Source organism: Pelophylax lessonae, assembly GCF_965119305.1.
Source record: "Pelophylax lessonae genome assembly, chromosome: 4".
Taxonomy (NCBI): domain Eukaryota; kingdom Metazoa; phylum Chordata; class Amphibia; order Anura; family Ranidae; genus Pelophylax; species Pelophylax lessonae.
Window position 1 is genome coordinate 413,604,023 of NC_138771.1, and position 18,686 is coordinate 413,622,708.

At 41.4% G+C, this 18,686-nt stretch overlaps 1 protein-coding gene across 2 annotated transcripts in view; it reads right to left on the reverse strand.

The window, feature by feature from the left end:
- GABRG2 (gamma-aminobutyric acid type A receptor subunit gamma2) overlaps positions 1 to 18,686 on the reverse strand; it is a 309,240-nt gene that overhangs the window by 82,963 nt on the left and 207,591 nt on the right. For both annotated transcript variants that reach the window (XM_082256751.1, XM_082256752.1), the window contains 2 exons: positions 11,905 to 11,987; positions 966 to 1,103 (listed from right to left, as the gene is read on the reverse strand). In XM_082256751.1, the coding sequence (XP_082112877.1) occupies positions 966 to 1,103; positions 11,905 to 11,987 (221 nt within the window). The remainder of the gene's footprint in view (positions 1 to 965; positions 1,104 to 11,904; positions 11,988 to 18,686) is intronic.

Consider the following 18,686-nt stretch of genomic DNA (forward strand, 5'->3'; position numbering starts at 1 on the left):
GTGTGTGTGTGTGTGTGTGTGTAAGGGGGGGGGTGAAATATTTAAGTTGAACATTAACAAAAGTGTGCATTCTAGCCCTATATAAATTAATGGATAAGTGCAACTTTACCCTAAAGAACAGAATTACTCCCTACCCTCATTAGGAGTAACTTTCTGAAAAAACAACATCCTTACAATGTACTTTGCAGTGATTTTATTAAACTATGTAGCAGATTCCTATATTTTGCAGCATACTTATTCTGGTTCATTATAATCATCTGGCACACTTTCTGTGTTCTAATTAGAAAAGTTGCAGTATCTGAATGCCTTTAGAAGTAATTAACCCCCAGGGAGTATCTTACCAAAACCTACATTTCTAGTGCATGGGGTGCTTAAAATCTGAGTGGTGTCTTAGTGCAGACTTCTAGAAAAATCAGTAGGTCAAGTAAACAAGTGGGAAATTACACTTTTTTTTGCACTTGGTATGCAGAGTGCCTCCAGGTCGACTAATTGCAATCTGCAACACAGATTGAAAAGAAAATTTCAAACATTTTTTTAACAACAGTAAATTACAACATGCTTTGTGTAACAATTGTATATATATATATATATATATATATATATATATATATATATATATATATATATATATATTTTTTTTTTTTTTTTGTCTGCTGGCTGTCTGTGGACAATTTCATTTTGAAAACAGGATTACTTTACACTCTGTAGTAAAGACTGGGTGCAAGATGGGTTGGGTATTGTCATTTAAGTAAGTCGATTTACATGTAGCAAACTCCTGTGGTGGAGTACCACAATGGACAAGGTAGAGACTTGTATTTCTAAAAAAATTTAGAGGTGGATAGTAGGACAACAGTAAGTGTGAAATTATTCACAGTTTTTTGAATATGTATTACAAATGAATTGTATATGGCATACATTTGTGTATGTGTATATTTCATGATCAGCAAGATATGCATTTTTCTTACCTGAGGTTGTCTTCACTTCTTCGGTTGTATTTCTTAGTCCAACAAAGGAGAACTGATAAAGTCTCCATGAGCGAACATCTCCCACCTCAACTGAGCTTCGTTTCCACTGGTAAATTATTTCTTCTTTTGGGTAACCATCTTAAATGCAAATAAAAATCCACATGTATCAAGGATTTATTTCTACACCATGCAGTTTGTATTCATTCAAATTTTCTGGCAATAGCCATTTTAATTAAAGCCAAACTCCAGGCAGATAAAAAAGTATCCTTTGCAATGGGGCTGTGCCCACGGTGTGACTGCAGGTTCAAGGGAGAGGAGAAACAGTTTTACTTACCTGATCCTCCACTCCCCCATCAGAGGTTGCTCCTCCATTGGCATCCTCACAACCAAGTCAAGGCTATGGACCCTGCTCTTGTCTTTGGTAATGTCAGGACCCTAGACTGCTAGAAGCAGAAGCTGCAGAGCCCGGTCTAGCTCTGGGAAGGAGTGGTGGATTGGATAAGACAAGTTAATTATTTTTTTTGTTTCCCTAGACATAAATTAGCAATTAAGCCTTGCAGTGCAGGCACAGCTGCACTGCAAACAGATCATGTTTTATGTGCCTAAAAAAAGATAAAGGGGGCATGGTATGGATATGGCGGGTTAGAACAGGCTTCTCAGAGGGCTCTGCCCAGATCACTTCCCCAGACAGCCAGCTTTGCCTGCCCTGGCTGCTGCAACTCATGTCCTGCCCGGTGACAAAAAACACCCACCTGCAGCCGGGGGAACTGAAAGGACAGGAGATTACTCATTACTTTCTGCCGCAACACACAGCTTCTTCCCTGGCCCCTGCTGGTGCTGTCCCATCCAACATGGCATTGTAGAGATTTGGACCGGCCAGCTCCTCTGGCTCAAAGAAATCTTCCATCAAACAGCCTCCTCTGTTGCCCGCCCTGACTCCCCGATCCTTACACCGGAATTACCATGGACTAACTCCATAAAGGGCTTCATTCTCTCACAGATCTTACACTCCCACCATGACAGTGATCTCAGGAAGATGATCATAGACCTACCCACCAAGCAGAATATCCATGCCATGGCCACCTCTATCGTTAATCTTCCACGACCATGACCTTTGTCAACAGATTGACTCTGCAGATCAATGGGTGACTACCCTGGAATCCTCTTCCTCTACTACAGATGCCCAGCTCGCAGCTCTGGAGGTCACCCAATCAGAATACTGCCGGCATCTCATTGACATCCAACTGCGTATTGATGACGTCGGAAAACTGGAGCAGAAGAAATAATTTACAGCTGCGGGGCATTCCTGAGGCTACTGCGGGCACTGACCTCTGTTCAACAGTGGTTGTTATCATCAACCCACTCTTGGATAAGTCCTCGACAGTGAAATTAAAATTGGATTGGGTCCACGCATCCCATCTTCAGCCTCTATGGCCTCTGCCATGCCCCCCACCAGAGATGTTTTGTTCAGAGTGCACTTTTATGTTATCAATGAATACATTTTGCGACAGACGAGGTCCAAAGGTCCAGAGGAATTTAAAGGAGCGACCATCCAGGTTTACCCAGATATATTGCAACAAACCCATGTCATGAGGGGTATGCTCCATCCACTCCTTAAAGGCATTCGAGAGTCAGGTGGTACTTACCGATGGGGTCACCTGATCCAACTCATTGCTTGTAATTGGGGTGAGTCCTTTTACCTCCATTCTCCTTACCAACTGCCAATGCTTTTTGACTTCTTTGAGCAAAACCTGCTGTCACCATGCCTAAATGGCTGGACTTCTGTGATTAGCACATGGCTATTTTCAAATTCACTTCATTTATTATCGGCAGCCTCAGTGTCCCTGAGAAGCACTCAAGTCTCCTCTCTGATCTGAAAAAAAGTAAGACGCAAGTGGCTTTCATACAGGAAACCCATTTTAAGGTGGACCACGTCCCTAAGTTGACCAATAGGGATTTCCTGCTGGCCTATTGCTGTCCCTCGACCATCTCTAAATCAAAGAGCATTAGCATTTTGCTGGCTACATCTGTCCCTTGGTGGCTCTATGCAGTACAGCAGGATCCGCAGGGCCAGTTTCTATTGGTACCCTCACTGACATCTACTTTCCATACGTGGACCACCTCTCCTTTTTGAGGAGGTTGCTTCCAGTGTTGCTAGATTTCATGGAAGGAACCCTGGTATTTGGTGGTGACATCAATCTTGCGATGGACCCCCTCTTGGACATCTCCAAGGGTGCATATCATATCTTCTATTCCCACCTCAAAAGCCTTAAAGTTGAGTATCTTCTTTTACAACTTATTGACCCATGGCGTATATCCTCAAGACAGGGACTATGGCTTTTACTTGTTGGTACATCATACATACTCGCAATTGGACTACTTTCTGATTCCCAAGAAATACCTGCCTAGGGCTCTGTTGACTCAGTTAGGAGAAATCACCTTCTCGGATCATGCTCCCATTTACATGGACCTACAATGGGGGCATACCATTTGCAGCCCTCCTTTGTGGCACCTAAACAAGGCCCTACTTCAATCTCCTGACATCGGTGCAGCCCTTGGGCACTCCATTTCAAAATATTTCTTAATTAACTCTGACTCAGTGGACAACCCCTTTATGCTCTGGGAAGCCTACAAACCGGTCCTTAGGGGCTCCTTAATGATGATCAGCACTAAACTCAAACGGGAGCGTTCCCTGCAGGTGGATACTTTCTTAGCTCAACTGTGACATCTGGAAGGCCCCCACAAGGCCAGCCTCACAAGGGAAATCTACCTAGAACTCCTTAAGAGCTTAATTCCCTCCTGTTCCACAAAGTAAAAAAAAACTGGCCTGGTCTCATCATACCATGTATCACTGAGATCAGATGGGCTTTTTCCCGCTCAGGGAGCCCTGGGAAAATACCATTTGTGTCCTTAATCTTATCCACGCAGCCAGGACCTCAAAAATCCACTAATTTTATTCTCTACCGATGCCAAAAAGGCATTTAAATGGATGAATTGGCAATTTATGTTAGCAACCCTGGCTCATATTGGGCTTAGGACCTCTATGCTCCTTTGGATCACTTCTCTCTATTCCCAGCCTTCGGCCTCTGTTAAGGTCAATGAAAATAGATCTGACTTTTTTTCCATCTCCAGTGAGACGTGCCAGGGGTGTCCCCTTTCCCCACTAATCTTTATCTTAACATTAGAACCCTTTCTGTGCAAGGTCAATGCTGGCTTTTGCAAACATCCATTGCCGGCTTTTGCAAAACTTCTGATGTACGCAAGGTTGCGGCACTTGCTGATGACCTGATATTTTTCAACACCGATCCACTCACCTCTTTACCTAATCTGCTGCAGGCTTTGCATTAATTATGAAGCCATAATGGGTCATACTTTAAAATCAATCTAGCTAACTTTTCAGCATTAAATGTCTCCTCGGACTCTGGTGTGTTCTGACATCTCCTCCCCTTCTTTGCTTTCTGGTGGGCGACTGATTAAATTCAGTATCTGGGTACTAACATTACACCAGACCTCTCTGACCTTTACACCGCAAACTTTGCATCACTGTTGCTTATGATTAAAGATGGTCTATTGCATTGGCACTTGCTCATGTTAACCTGGTTCAACCACTGCAGCACTGCATGCTACAGGTCCTTCCCATTTTCTTGCCTATGCATTTTTTCAAAAAAGCCAGTGTTATGTTTATGCCTTTATTTGGTCAGGAAGCCAAACACTTCAAACGCCTCACACTTCACACTCTGACCCCACCTAAGATCCAGGTGGGCATGGGCTTGCCTGAAATCCGCTCCTATCGAGCAGCCCATCTTACACATTGGATTCACTGGCATTGCCATGGTGAGGCCAAACACTGGGTTGCCATGGAACTTACGGGATTCCCAGGGCACTGCTCTGAGTTGGCCCTGGTTGGTCCTCCCTTTACCCATGGATCTCAGTATGCACCCCACTCTTGGAAGCACATTAAGGGTTCACTCAAGAAGTGTCTTTGCCTTGGGACTTCACAATAATCAATTTTACTGTTTCAAAGTTAGGGGGTATACCCATTTGACAGATCCATACCTCTGATGAGACCCTAACCTCAACTAACATCACCCGGCTTGTGGACCCCCCCTCTAGATTTCTGGGGAGGTTTCCAGCTCTGATCATACCTTTGCACACTTTCATGCTCGCCAGGTATCAACCATTCACTGACGGCCTTTGAAACCATGTGCCATGAGGGCGAACCAGTCCACCATAGTCTTTCTCTAATTTACTAATTTCTTGTCTGCCCAGAGGCTGACTACACCCCTCTGAAATCCTTCTCTCTAAATGGGAATCTGAGTTGGGTGTGTCCTTCACCACTGCACAGTGGGAGAAAATTCTAAATTTTGCCCAAAAATCCTCTATGACCACCAGGGTTTAAGAGATCAACTGCAAACTCCTCACCTGATGGTATCAGGTCCCTGTTCTAACACATATAGCCCCAGATCCCCAGTGTTTGCTGGCGCTGTAGCATTGAGAGTGGAACCTTTCTCCACAGTTTCTGGAAATGCCCAAAGTGCCAGTCGTTCTGGCAAGAAGTAACTGGTATAATCAAACAACTCACTGCTGTAGATCTGCATGATGACCCTACAACTTGCCTGCTACACTAATCAAGAAAATCTATCAAGAAATATAAGTCCTTCCTCACCATTCAGCTGCCAAATGCGGCAAAGGCCTGCACTTCACTTTGCTGGATGGAAGTATATCCTTCCACTCTCTCTCTCTCTCTGTTTTTCCAAGGTGTATGAATTTAGGGGCATGGAGAACCTCACAGCCACTCAGCATAACACCTGGAGACCATGGCAATATTTTCTTTACATGGGCACTTGCTTGAATTAACTCACTCCTCTTCAGTGAGTTTACCTTTTTCCTGGCCCTCCTTACTCTCCCCGGGACAGAATGCTTGACTCTTGTCTATGCTCCTGCTCATTTTTTCCTTCCTCACCTTGCCCTAATTTTTCTTCTTCTCTTCCCCTTTTCTTTCCCTCCTTCTTCCAACCTGCCTACAGGCATCACAGTATGTACCCTCATGACTCTTATCTAGCCTCTTTACTATACATTTTTCTGTCTATGTATATTTGGATGGCAGTGCCCCTGTCGTTCTATTCCAGCCCAAAATGTTTCAGAAAGTCAGTCTACCTCAGCATCTGATCCAACCCCTTTTTTACCTTTCGGTAACTTCCTGTAGTGTTGCCCCGAAATTTTGTCCACAATGCTCTTAATGAACTATTGTTTTTGAAAATATATTGTTTTTGTCTTACTGTGCCTTTCTTACTGGTTGTGGTGGTCTTTCTAATATTGTCTATATGACATTGTACTCTTTTATTATAATAACCAGTACTCTATGTATCCTGGTAATTTGTTTGTCTGTTTTGTGAAAGTAATTGCTTAACTAAAGGAATGACAAAAAATGTGATTATAAACCCCCACATATTCCCAGTGAAGTGACTAGCCTCCGGTTATACACAGACATGAAATAAACCATCCCTTACTTGTGTATCTGCAGCCAATTTTACTGTAAAGCCTTATAAAACACACTGATCAAATACTTTTTCACAGCAGAAGAAAGCAGGAGTCAAGGATCTGATGTCACACACACTGCAGAGCTAAATCACAGAATTCCTTGTAATCTGATAGCTGAGTGGAGGAAAGGGACACATCCCTTCTACACAGGCTCAGAAAAAACATATAGAGCTGAGGCTGTGAGTCACCTGCTATGTCATTAGACAGCTAAGCTACATTCTGCAAACTAAGAGTTAAAGAAAAGTATAATTGTTTTGCATATATTTCTTGCTATAATGGTTACCTCTATTTTCTTCCTTCTTTATTGCACACAAATAATCTATTTTTGTTTCAGCCAGCAAAAGGAGATTTAGGCTTATTATCACATTTTTCCAAGATAGCCTTTGCTTTAAAACACCTTTTTATATTATGCATATTTGTTTCACACACAACATTTCAGTGTAATGCAATCACACTTTCTTTGTGGTACACACTGATGGCCTTCTCAAAGTGGACTTTTGGCAATACATATCTGTAACATATTTTTAAACAATATTTATAATACAGAAATATATGCCTGTATTAGTGTGTTTCATGCTTCAGTGATAAGCAGCAGTGACCCACAGCTGGCCTTGTAAATTTGTCACTGAGTCCCTGTAAAAAATGTATGTAACCAAGTGGTCCTGCCAGTTAATCTATTTATTTTAAACTTCCTTTAGCATACCAAACTTTTAAAAAAGTGGCAATAAAAGACCTGAGACAAACCATGTAACACTGACAGGACTGCTTACAATGGTCAGCTTTTATTCATGTAGTTAAAACCTTTACCTCAAATCAGAGGACAAGGGGGCACTCTTTACGACTAGAGGAAAACAGATTTCATCTCCAAATACAGAAAGGTTTCTTTACCGTAAGAGATGTGAAAATGTGGAATAGACTCCCTCTAGAGGTGGTTCTGGATAGCGCAACTGGATTGCTTTAAAAAAAGGCCTGGATTTTTTCCTAGATGTACATATTATAAATGGGTACTAATATTTATAAGTAAAGTTGATCCAGGGAATATCCAATTGCCACTAGGGGGATCAGGAAGGAATTTTTTACCCCTGCTGTGGCAAATTGGATAATGCTTTGCTGGGTTTTTTTTGCCTTCCTCTGGATCAACTGCGGGTATAGGATTGTGTATATGTTATTGTATGGTTGGGTTTTCTTTACAGTTTTTTGTTTTTTATTGGTTGAGCCAGATGGACTTGTGTCTTTTTTCAACCTGGCTAACTATGTACTGTAACTACTCCCAATCCAACCTCAGAACTAATAAACACTTTTTTAGAGTCAATCAATCTTCCAACTGTAGATCTACCTACACTGGAGAGGCTTAATACCCCTTTTACTTAACTGGAAATAGGTAGAGTGATAAATGCCTTAGCCAATAATAAGTCACCAAGCGCAGATGGCTTCTCAGCATAATATTATAAGGCCTTAAAGGACATCTTGTCGCCAAACCTTCTAGATATGTTTAAGGAAGCAGATGATATTGGTGAATTCCCACAGGAGATGTTACAGGCTTTAGTAGTGACTCAAACCAGGGAAGGAGCCCAATTGCCTCCAAAATTTCCATCCTATCTCCTTCCTTAACACTGAACTAAAGATTTATGCAAAAGTCCTGGCTAAACGCTTAGCGGATGTAACCCCTTCTCTAATCGTATTTGATCAAGTGGGATTTGTTAAAGGTAGCCAGGCCCAAGATGGAACCAGGCGAATGCTGAATCTAATTAAAATTGCTGAAACCCATAAGATCCCAGCAAGTCTCCTAACACTTGATGCTGAAAAAGCATGATAGGGTCCACTGGGGTTACTTACGAGCCGTATTAGGTAAATTTGGTTTCAAAGGCCCTACAGTTTCAGCCACCATGGCACTTTACACTAACACGTCTGCTAGAATTTACACATCGTCAATCTTTCGGATAGTTTTACCATATCTAACGGTACCCGGCAGGGATGCCCTTTATCCCCACTTATCTTCTCATTAGCGATGGTGACCTTTGCTGAGGCAATAAAAAATAATCCTTCCATTTCAGGGATTACAGTTAATCATACCTCACACAAAATAGGGCTCTTTGCCGATGATGTAATCCTACCCTAACAAATATTAGTCCCTCACTAAAAGCAGTTCAGTTGGTAATTGACCAATTCGGAAAGGTATCCTACTAAAAGTTAATGTCGCCAAATGCTCGGCCTTATCTGTCAATATTTCACATAAATCCCTACTCTCCTACAAATCACAACTTTCTTGTTGTTGGGATACACAGTCTGTCTCTTACCTGGGTATTCAACTGACGACCCCTGTATCTAGATTATACCAGGTCAATTATAACTCCTTACTTAAAACGATACAGTCGGAATTAGTGCTGTTAGCTAAATATGAAATATCTTGGATGGGACGCATAGCTACTTTTAAGATGTTACTTTTACGCCAACATTTTGTACCTCTTCCGTACACTCCCCATTACACTTCCTAACCAGTTTTTCGCAACCCTTAAGAAAGCTCTTGCGGCCTTTGTATGGAATGGAAAAAAAACATGACCAGTCAGATTGGGAGGAGCAGGGTTAGCAAACCTGAAGGATTATTATAGAGCAGCGCTCCTGGTCCAAACTAAAGATTGGGTGACACCTTCAATGCCTAAGCCCTGGGTACTACTAGAAAAGGCCCTGCTGTCGAATAGAGACCTCACCGCATTGCTATTAGCTAAAATCACAGCGCAGCCAGTGTATTTACCGCAACATCCACTTATAGAGGCCTCTTTGGCAGCATGGGAATACTACATCAGTAACCTAGGTCCTTCCGTTACTGTTAAGAAACCAGAGATTCCACTCCAAATGTACGCCTTGGTTGCAAAGAGGTCATACAGTATATGGATTAAAGATGTATTTACCGATATGTCTCTACAGGGCACATTCCAGTATACTCAAATTTGTCATTTCCAAAGTAGACATGCCTGTTGGCAATTGGATGTGGATGAGGAGGTATGGAACTATTATCATTCATCTCACATTCAAAAAGGTGGTGGTTCTTTGTTTTTTTTGCCAGATTACAAAATCCCACTTCCTTCTCTAAGATCCCTGCCTTCCTCCAGTGGAATAAAGAGCTTAATCAAGTGTTCCCACTGAAGGACTGGCTGTCTGCTATCCGACTCACAAAGCCACTCACTGTGTTTGTTCAATGTTCATTTTTAATGGCATGCAAACGCACCAAGGCAATACACTACATGTTAACGCACTGCATGCTTAAGCAATATATATCAAAATGGCCATTTGTAGTCTCCTCCAAGGAAACATGTAATAAAGTAACAGTGCAGGAGCACAAATGGGACATAACTGGTACCACTTAACAAAAAGTACCTTCACCTTCATGGCTGGATCACCAGATATTATTTTGAAAAAATACATATTTACAAAAAATGTAAAACAATTGTTACATTTACATTAACCACTTGCCGACCGCCGCAAGTACATATACTGCGGCGGTCAGCCCCTCACAGGCAAAGTGACGTACCGGCACGTCACTAGCCTGTGAGGCTCTGGGGAGCGAGCGCGCGCCGCCGGAGGCGCACTCCCGCTCCAGCGCGGTCACGGACCCCCCGCATGTGTGAGCAGTGGACCCGATGTCCGCCGCTCACTCACGATCGTCCGTGACAGCGGGAGAAAGGCAGGCGGCTAGTGTAAACAAGCCGCCTGTCATTCTCCCCTGTGTAGGAACAGTGATGATATGGTTCTACTATGTAGGACCGTTGATCATTGTTCCTACACCTCAAGCCACAGCCAATCACAATTAGAATCACGCCCCTAGGGACACACACAGCCCCTCCCTCTCAAATAAAGTTAACCCCTTCACTACCAGTGTCATTTTACAGTAACAGTGCATATGTATAGCACTGATTACTGCAGTAATGTCGCTGGTAACCCCAAAAGTGTCAAAAATGTCAGTCAAGGGTCCGATCTATCCGCCCCAATGTCGCAGTCCCGGGAAAAAAAAAATCGCAGATCGCCGCCATTACGCGTTAAAAAAAAAAACAACACAAATGACAAAAATCTTTCCCTTTGTTAGTAAACGCGATAACTTTTGCGCAAACCAATCAAAATATGCTTTTTGCGATTTTTTTTACCAAACATATGTAGCATAAAACAAATTGGCCGAAAATGTTAAAAAATTTTGATTTTTACATTTTTTTTGGGGAATTTCATATAAAAAAAATGTGAAAAATATTGTTATTTTTGCAAAATTGACACTCTTTTTTTGTTTATAGATCATGATCAAAAAATCGCACAGGTGATCAAAGAAAGCTCTGTTTGTGGGAAAAAAAGGATGTCAAATTCGTTTAGGTACAGCGTCGCACAACCACGCAATTGTCCGTTAAAATCACGCAGTGCCGAATCGCAAAATACCCCCTGGTCAGGAAGGGGGTAAAATCTTCCGGGGCTTAAGTGGTTAAGGTGATATTAAAAGCTTTATTTCTTAAATAACAAACATGTTATACTTACCTGCTCGGTGCTGCGGTTTTGCACAGAGCAGCCCCGATCCTCCTCTTCTCAAGTCCCCTTCCCCTGCTTTTGACCCCTCCCTCCTGCCAAATGCCCCCATAGCAAGCAGCCTGCTATGGGGGTACCTGAGCAGGCTTGCTCCCAAACCGCTGCTCTGTGTGTCCACTCACACATGAAGTGTTGCTGGAGGCCACTCCTGATCTCTCCTCATTGGCCTACTGGCTGTGATTGACAGTAGCAGGAGCCAAAAAGTCCCGCTGCTGTCTCTGTGCGGAGGAAGAGACTCCGGAGAGCCACTGCTCTTCTGCACATCGCTGGATCAAGACAGGGATTGGGTAAGTATTGGGGGGGGGGGTTGGGGGAGCTGCTACACACAGAAGGTTTTTTACATTCATGCATGCAATGCATAAAGATAAAAACCTTTAGCCTTTACAACCACTTTAACAAATTAAAGCTTTATGAGATTTTTTGGTATTATATTTGGTTATCATAAATGCAAGCTCTGATTTGTCAAGGATGAGCTAAATTATTCCACAGCTGCAATGGAATGACTTACAATTTACCACAATGTACCTTCTAGGTGAATGAAACTGCATCTGTGGACTCTATATTTTTACTATCCCCTACATAGACTTGGTCCACTCTATCTTCCTGAAAACCATAGGCCTTGCTCTTGGATTTCAGTGTAATCTGTGATTGCAATTAACCATTGTTTTTGTTTTGCAATATAGCTATTCAATACATACAATAATTATGTAATAATTAGTAATTATATAATATCTATTCCTTAAACCTTGTAAACATCTGTTGTTTAAAATATTGTGTTCTAAAAAACAAATAAATCCATTTTGTTTAATAAAGTAAATGAGAATGAAATACTTACAGCTTGAAAATTCCAGAGGGCAAGAATGCGCATCCATTGGAAAGTTGTGCAGTTGCAGTTGGCACTCGGCATCTATTGTAAGCCTGCAGAAAAAAAATTTGAAAATAGAAGTTACTAAATATTAATAATACTTAGAAGATACATTTTACTTGACCAATTACATTGTATATGGGATGGGACCATTGCATACTCTTCTGTAAAGTATGCATATTAGAATTCACCAAAGAGTTTTGACTATATGAAATCAAAGCATGTTCTTAGTGAATTCCCCTGCTCTTGCTAGTGTTATATTAATTAAATGGCTGCTTTTAACTGTTGGTATATGTGCATGAGAAATCTTCAACTGTCTTTTGCAAGTCTGGGTTTCTCATATGTACTACATTGGGAAATGAGAAAACTTATAGCATATCCCATCTCAGTTTAATGAATGTTATGTTAGGAAATATCAGCTTCTGTAGGAGCTCTCACATATTGCAACGGGACTGGATATAGAGGAACATTGGTGCAGCAAAATATAATTGCAAATATGTCAATTGAGGCCATTTTCTATAAATAAAAGCAGCTGCTGTTTGCCAGGGAATCTTGAATTTCATTGCAATCTTATGCATCTATTTAGAAATGTCTTTAAACAATAATTACACAACTCTCAACTAGGGATTATCGAATGGTTCGGGTCGACCATCGGTTCCACCCGAACATTGACTGTTCGAAATTCGGCCGAATTCCGAATTTTTTGCGGAAAAAGTTCGGAATTCGGCAACCAGAACCGACCAAAATGCAATGGGACAGGTACTGGGCTTTAAAAGCCAGTGATTGGACCAGAAACATCAGTAAAAGCCAACTGAGGGGGCAGGAGGATGCTAGGAATGTGATTGGAGTGACTAGGGGGTCCAGAGGCCAATCAGTAGTGAATACGCCCCCCAGTATATAACATAGCCCCGCCAAATCTCTAGCACTGTAATACAGGGGCTGTGGAAGAGAGTGGAAGCAGTTCTGTTACTCCTGCTGCAAAAGTGTCATTTAGCAATTATTAGTGTAAGGAAAGGGATATCTAGTGTAGTTAGGGTACTATATACCACTATAGTTAGATTTAATAATCTAGTTTCTGTAGGGAAAGTGTTAAGTGTCAGGGTGACCGTAGTGTAGTGTAGGGTGAACTGATTCTGACTGCTATGCCAGGGTGACAGAACTCATCCATGTCAGGGTGACCACCAAAGATCATTTTTCTTAGAATTAATAGTAGAGCAGGGGTGGGGCTCCGCTCCTTGTATGCCAGGGTGACCGAATTCATCCATGTCAGGGTGACCGCCATAAGAAAAAGATAATTTTTCTTAGAATTGCAGTAGAGCAGGGATGGGGCTCCGCTCCTTGTATGCCAGGGTGACCGAATTCATCCATGTCAGGGTGACCGCCAGAGAAAAAAGATTGTTTGTCTTAGAATTGCAGTAGAGCAGGGATGGGGCTCCGCTACTTTCACACCTGGGCGTTTTTGTTTCAGGCGTTTATTTGGCTTTTTTGTGGATGTCTTTGGAGGCAGGCATGACATCTGAACTTCTGTGTAGGGGTATATATACACACACACACATATATATGTATATAAACACATACACACATATAGGTGTAAAAGTAGCGGAACCCCATCCCTGCGCTAATGAAATTATTTGCAGGGATGGGGTTCCGCTCCTATCACACCTGTATGTGTGTATGTGTATATATACATATATGTGTGTGTGTGTGTGTATATATACCCCTATACAGAAGTTCAGATCTTATGCCTGCCTCCAAATACACCCAAAAAATGCCCAATAAACGCCTGCAACAACACACCTGGGCGTTTTTGTTGCAGGCATTTATTGGGCATTTTTTGGGCGTCTTTGGAGGCAGGCATGACATCTGAACTTCTGTATAGGGGTATATATACACACACACACATATATGTATACATACACATACACACATACAGGTGTGATAGGAGGGGAACCCCATCCCTGCACTAATAAAAATTCTAAGAAAAAATATCTTTTTTTTCTGGTTCTGAACATGCTACAGAGCTGAAACGTCACAGGTACACTTTTAGACCCCCCAGACACTAAATCCAAAGAAATGTCATTTTTTTTCCAATAATTTTTTCAATAATTGGCTCTCTATCAAAAACGACAATTTTTAAGAACTTTTTTTTGTGTGATTAATAGTCCCTGGGGCATGACCCAGAACCCTAGGCACTTTTTAGGGGCATTTATTGGGTTTTAGGGCTTCAAAATTGTGTTTTTTGATTACCGAAGTTCGGGTCCCATTGATTTCAATGGGGTTCTGGAATCCGGACCCGAACTTTCGGGAAGTTCGGGTGTTCTGGTCCAACCGAACTTTTCAAAAGTTTGATCATCCCTAATCTCAAACAGAATGCAAATGAATTTAATTAGAGAAATGCATTAATCTTTAGGGAATATTGTGTGAATCATGCATAAAAACATATGTAAACAGACTCCTAGTGAATGACTCCTCAAATTATGAAGCACTCATACTAGTAGATGCTGTAGTGACTTCAAATGTTAGGGTGTTAGGATTTTAAATGTCCTGGGGGGAGGGGGGGGGGAGTAATTTCAAGTAAACCCCAAATAAAGAAAGAAAAGCACTCATATGAGTTAGTGGCACATAGGTCTTTAAGACTTTTGAATAAAATAAATGTATACAGTAAGTGATGTGTCTTCATGGTGACACCAGAATGATGATCTGATTGATACCCATTTCACCCCCATAAAATTCATGAACAGCATAAAAACATTTTGTGGACAGGTAAAACAAAGTGTTGAGAAAAATTGCTGGAGAATACAGAGTTGCCAGCATTTGAAGGTGCGATATCATGCATTAATTAGGGATTAGAATATATGGTTAGCAATGATTCTTCAAGAGTTTGGCAAATTCTGTCGGCAATGTGATGAACCCAAACTTAGCAGAATATCACTTTGAAGTCTATGGGAGACAAATATTGTGCCAGTGCCAATTTTTCAGGCTACAGGTAGTCCCTGGGTTACAAACAAGATAGGGTCTGTAGGTTTGTTCCTAAGTCAAATTTGTTTGCAAGTCGGAGCAAGTACATTTTTTAAGTTTAGCTCCAGCCAAAATAATGATTTTTGTGTTTTTTGAATAGCATAGGGAGGTGTTAACACCCCTGTACTATTTGTTTTGCTGTCTCTTACTGTGTTCAGAAGATTTCACCTTACTCTTTGTCCCTATGACAATTGGATTTTGAAAATTTTGGGTTGTTGTGGAAACAAAGATTAGTGATAAAGCTTCAGTGGAGACACCTTTTCCCCATAGGATCTCTTACAGGAGTGATTTTTCCTTCCTAGGGGGAGATTTCCTCTCACTTCCTGTTGTCTCTCTCTCTCCGTTTGTAAGTAGGAGTGGTTTGTAAGTCGGATGTTTGTAACCTGTAACCCGGGGACCGCCTGTATTAGGCAAATTATTGTAGAGAGCTAGGCACTGCCATTAGGGACATATACCAATGCAAAAAAGTTTAAAAATGTTTGATCAGTTCCATTTTTAACAGCATTTCAATTTGATTATGAAATGGACTTTTTTTTAAGAATAATTTCACTTACAAACAGCAGTAGAACCCCAATCTGATTCAATGCAGTTTTAAAACAAAAAGCTTTTTTTTCAAGTAGCAGCAACACATAGTCCTGCTTTAAGACAGATAAAAACTGAACAGTACGGTAGTTTAACCTCCTTAGCGGTATTCCCGAGTGTGGCTCGGGGTTAAATTTTAGTGCCATTAGCGGTAACCCCGAGCCATACTCGGGGTACCGCCAGGGAGCATCGCTGGATTCTGGAATTGTCCCCAGGATCCCGCGATGTGTCCCTTCAGCATACGGCGGGCGGATCTTCCACTCGATGCTGTGAGCCCCGGCTTCCGTCTCCTGCGACGTGACGCTCGCAGCGGGGTGGAACCGGTGGAAAATGTAAAAAATAAAACACACAAACACACTGATATATTGTAATACTGTTGGATTACATTACAAAATAAAATAAATTGACATTAGTTTGCCCCCCCAGTGCCCTTTCCTGCAGTTTTACTGTACATATACATATATATATATATATACACATACATACATACATACATACATACATATATATATATATATATATATATATATATATATATATACACACATACACGTATATCTATGTATACACTATATATTTAGTATATTATAAATTTATGATTTTGTGTTTCAAAAACTTTATCATACCCGAGATGTTATATAGAAGAACGCACAGTAAAAAAAAAAATCATATGTAACTAGTTGGTTTGGGCTGCTCGTCCTTAAAAGAGGAAGTAAACCCTCCTCTGCAACTTTTACCTAAAGGTAAGCCTATGATAAGGCTTACCTATAGGTACTGTAAATATCTCCTAAATATGTACCGTTTAGGAGATATTTACCTTAAATGTAGCCAGTGACATCACTGGCGCATGCGCTCTGAAGGAACGGCTGCTGGTGCCGTTCCTTCAGAGCCCCCTGCCGTGACCGTCGGCTCCCGTGCGCGGGAGTGACGTAATCGCGGGTCCGGCCAATCAGATGGCCGGATGCCGCGATCCCTGGAGACGGGTGACTGAACATGTCGCCCATCATACAGGTAAGCGGCGGCACGGCGGGAGCTCATTCTAAGGTAAGTATTTCATAATGAGCTAGTATGCGATGCATACTAGCTCATTATGTGTTTCTCTTTCAGGTTGAAAAAAAAAAATTTCAATGGAGTTTACAACCTCTTTAAGAATTACCAGCAAAATAATGGTACCACTTTCAGCACCTAAAATTAATGAGGCTGTCCCTGTGCACTGCCCCTGGCCGGTTTCCTTAAAAATCTTATTAAGAATTAAGAAACATTAATTTTTTCAGATTATTCTGATGTATGCTGATGATGTGGTTCTTCATCTGCAGGCATACTAACACATCTTTTGGTCATGCCCCAGTCTGTTATATCTGTGGGATTAGTGTGAAAAAGCTTTCTGCGCTATTCCTGTGTATAAACCACCTATTACTCAACTCTATATACAAGTACTATAAGAAGCAGCTAGCGCCACTATGCATCCAACTATTTGTACAAAATGTAATATATATATATATATATATACTGTATGTATATATATATATATATATATATATATATACACAGTATTCAATATTCAAATTATAGTGCATAAATAAATATCTGGAAACAGTGAAAAATCATCTATATATAATACATTTACATGAGTCCATCTTTTCTTTTTAATATGAATACAGTCCATTAATAAATGATTCAATGATCGTGAAATAAAGTGCAGTCCCATACACCAAAAACTCTTCAGTAATTGCCTCTGATCACCACAGTGCCCTTCACCCCACCTATGGGTGTCTCCTCATCTGGAGGGCTTAACATAGAATTTGATTTGAACTGTTTTATCAGTAATTCGTAGATCAGTCTGGAGTAACTATTATTTGTTCTTCTTAAAATATTTTAATATGCCAGTATTGGTATAATTTTTGTAATACAACTATTGTATTTTTTTTGTACATTAGTACAAGTACAGTTTAGTAGTAGAAGGATCCAATGATGGGGTTATATGTTTTAATAGGTGATTTAGATTTATTTTATTTCTTTTTTATTTTTCTATGCTTCATTTAGAAGCTATGTAAGGTATATATGGAGTACATAGGGCTATATGCTATTATATATGTAACCACCAGATGGGGCTAGTACACACCATATATATACAGAGCATGTGATAGAGGAAGCTCCAAGTGTATAGCTATCTCACATATCGATACAGACACTGTATTTTAGATATCAGCAGTAAGGTTATCAGCGTGTAAGATATTAAGTATAGGTATATGGTCTACCTGGATAGCTTGTATCAAGTTTAACCACTTAAGCCCCGGAAGATTTTACCCCCTTCCTGACCAGGCCCTATTTTGCGATTCGGCATGTGGCTGTGTGTGTAACAGCAGAGATAAACAGGCCTACATAGCAAGACCGTTTGATCTCTGCTGTTACACAGGGGAGAATAACAGGCGGCTGTGTTTACATTAGCCACCTGCCTTTCTCCCTCTGTAACTGACGATCGCGAGTGACCAGCGGACATCGGGTCCGCCGGTCACTCGCACGGAGGTGTCCATGAATGAGGGGGGGGGGGGCGGGAGCCCTATTGGCTCACAGGCTAGTGACGTACTGGTACGTCACTTTGCCTGCACGGAGCTGACCGCCGCAGTATATGTACTTGCGGCGGTCGGCAAGTGGTTAATAAGATCTTCGAGGCTCCAGTATCATGGCGGCAGTTATTTGGCAGTTACCGTGGGAACTGGGCTGCATAAAAACAGGAAATGGGATGCAGTCCACTAGCCTTAACCTTTGAGAAAGCCCATTGGGCGCTACGCATGAGGTGGGGGCTAACATAATCAATCTGGGATTAGGTGGAGCTGTGTATGTCGCAGATTGTATTGTAAAATGCTATTTTTTTTCTTCTGAAATAAGAGTGCATTTTTAATTGGAAATAAATACTTTTTATTAGCGATTTGCACTATGGTTCTTACCTCTTGCCTCCTATAGGATTGACGCTGAGAGCTGCTGGAGTCCAAGGATTTGGAGTGTACAGCCAGTGGGAGTGGTGCCACTAACAACACTGCAAAGCGCATATAGACCTCCTTTAATTAGTGAGGTCCATTTCAGCAAGTAAGAAAACACCCATAGGTGGGATGAAGGGCACTGTGGTGATCAGAGACAATTACTGAAGAGTT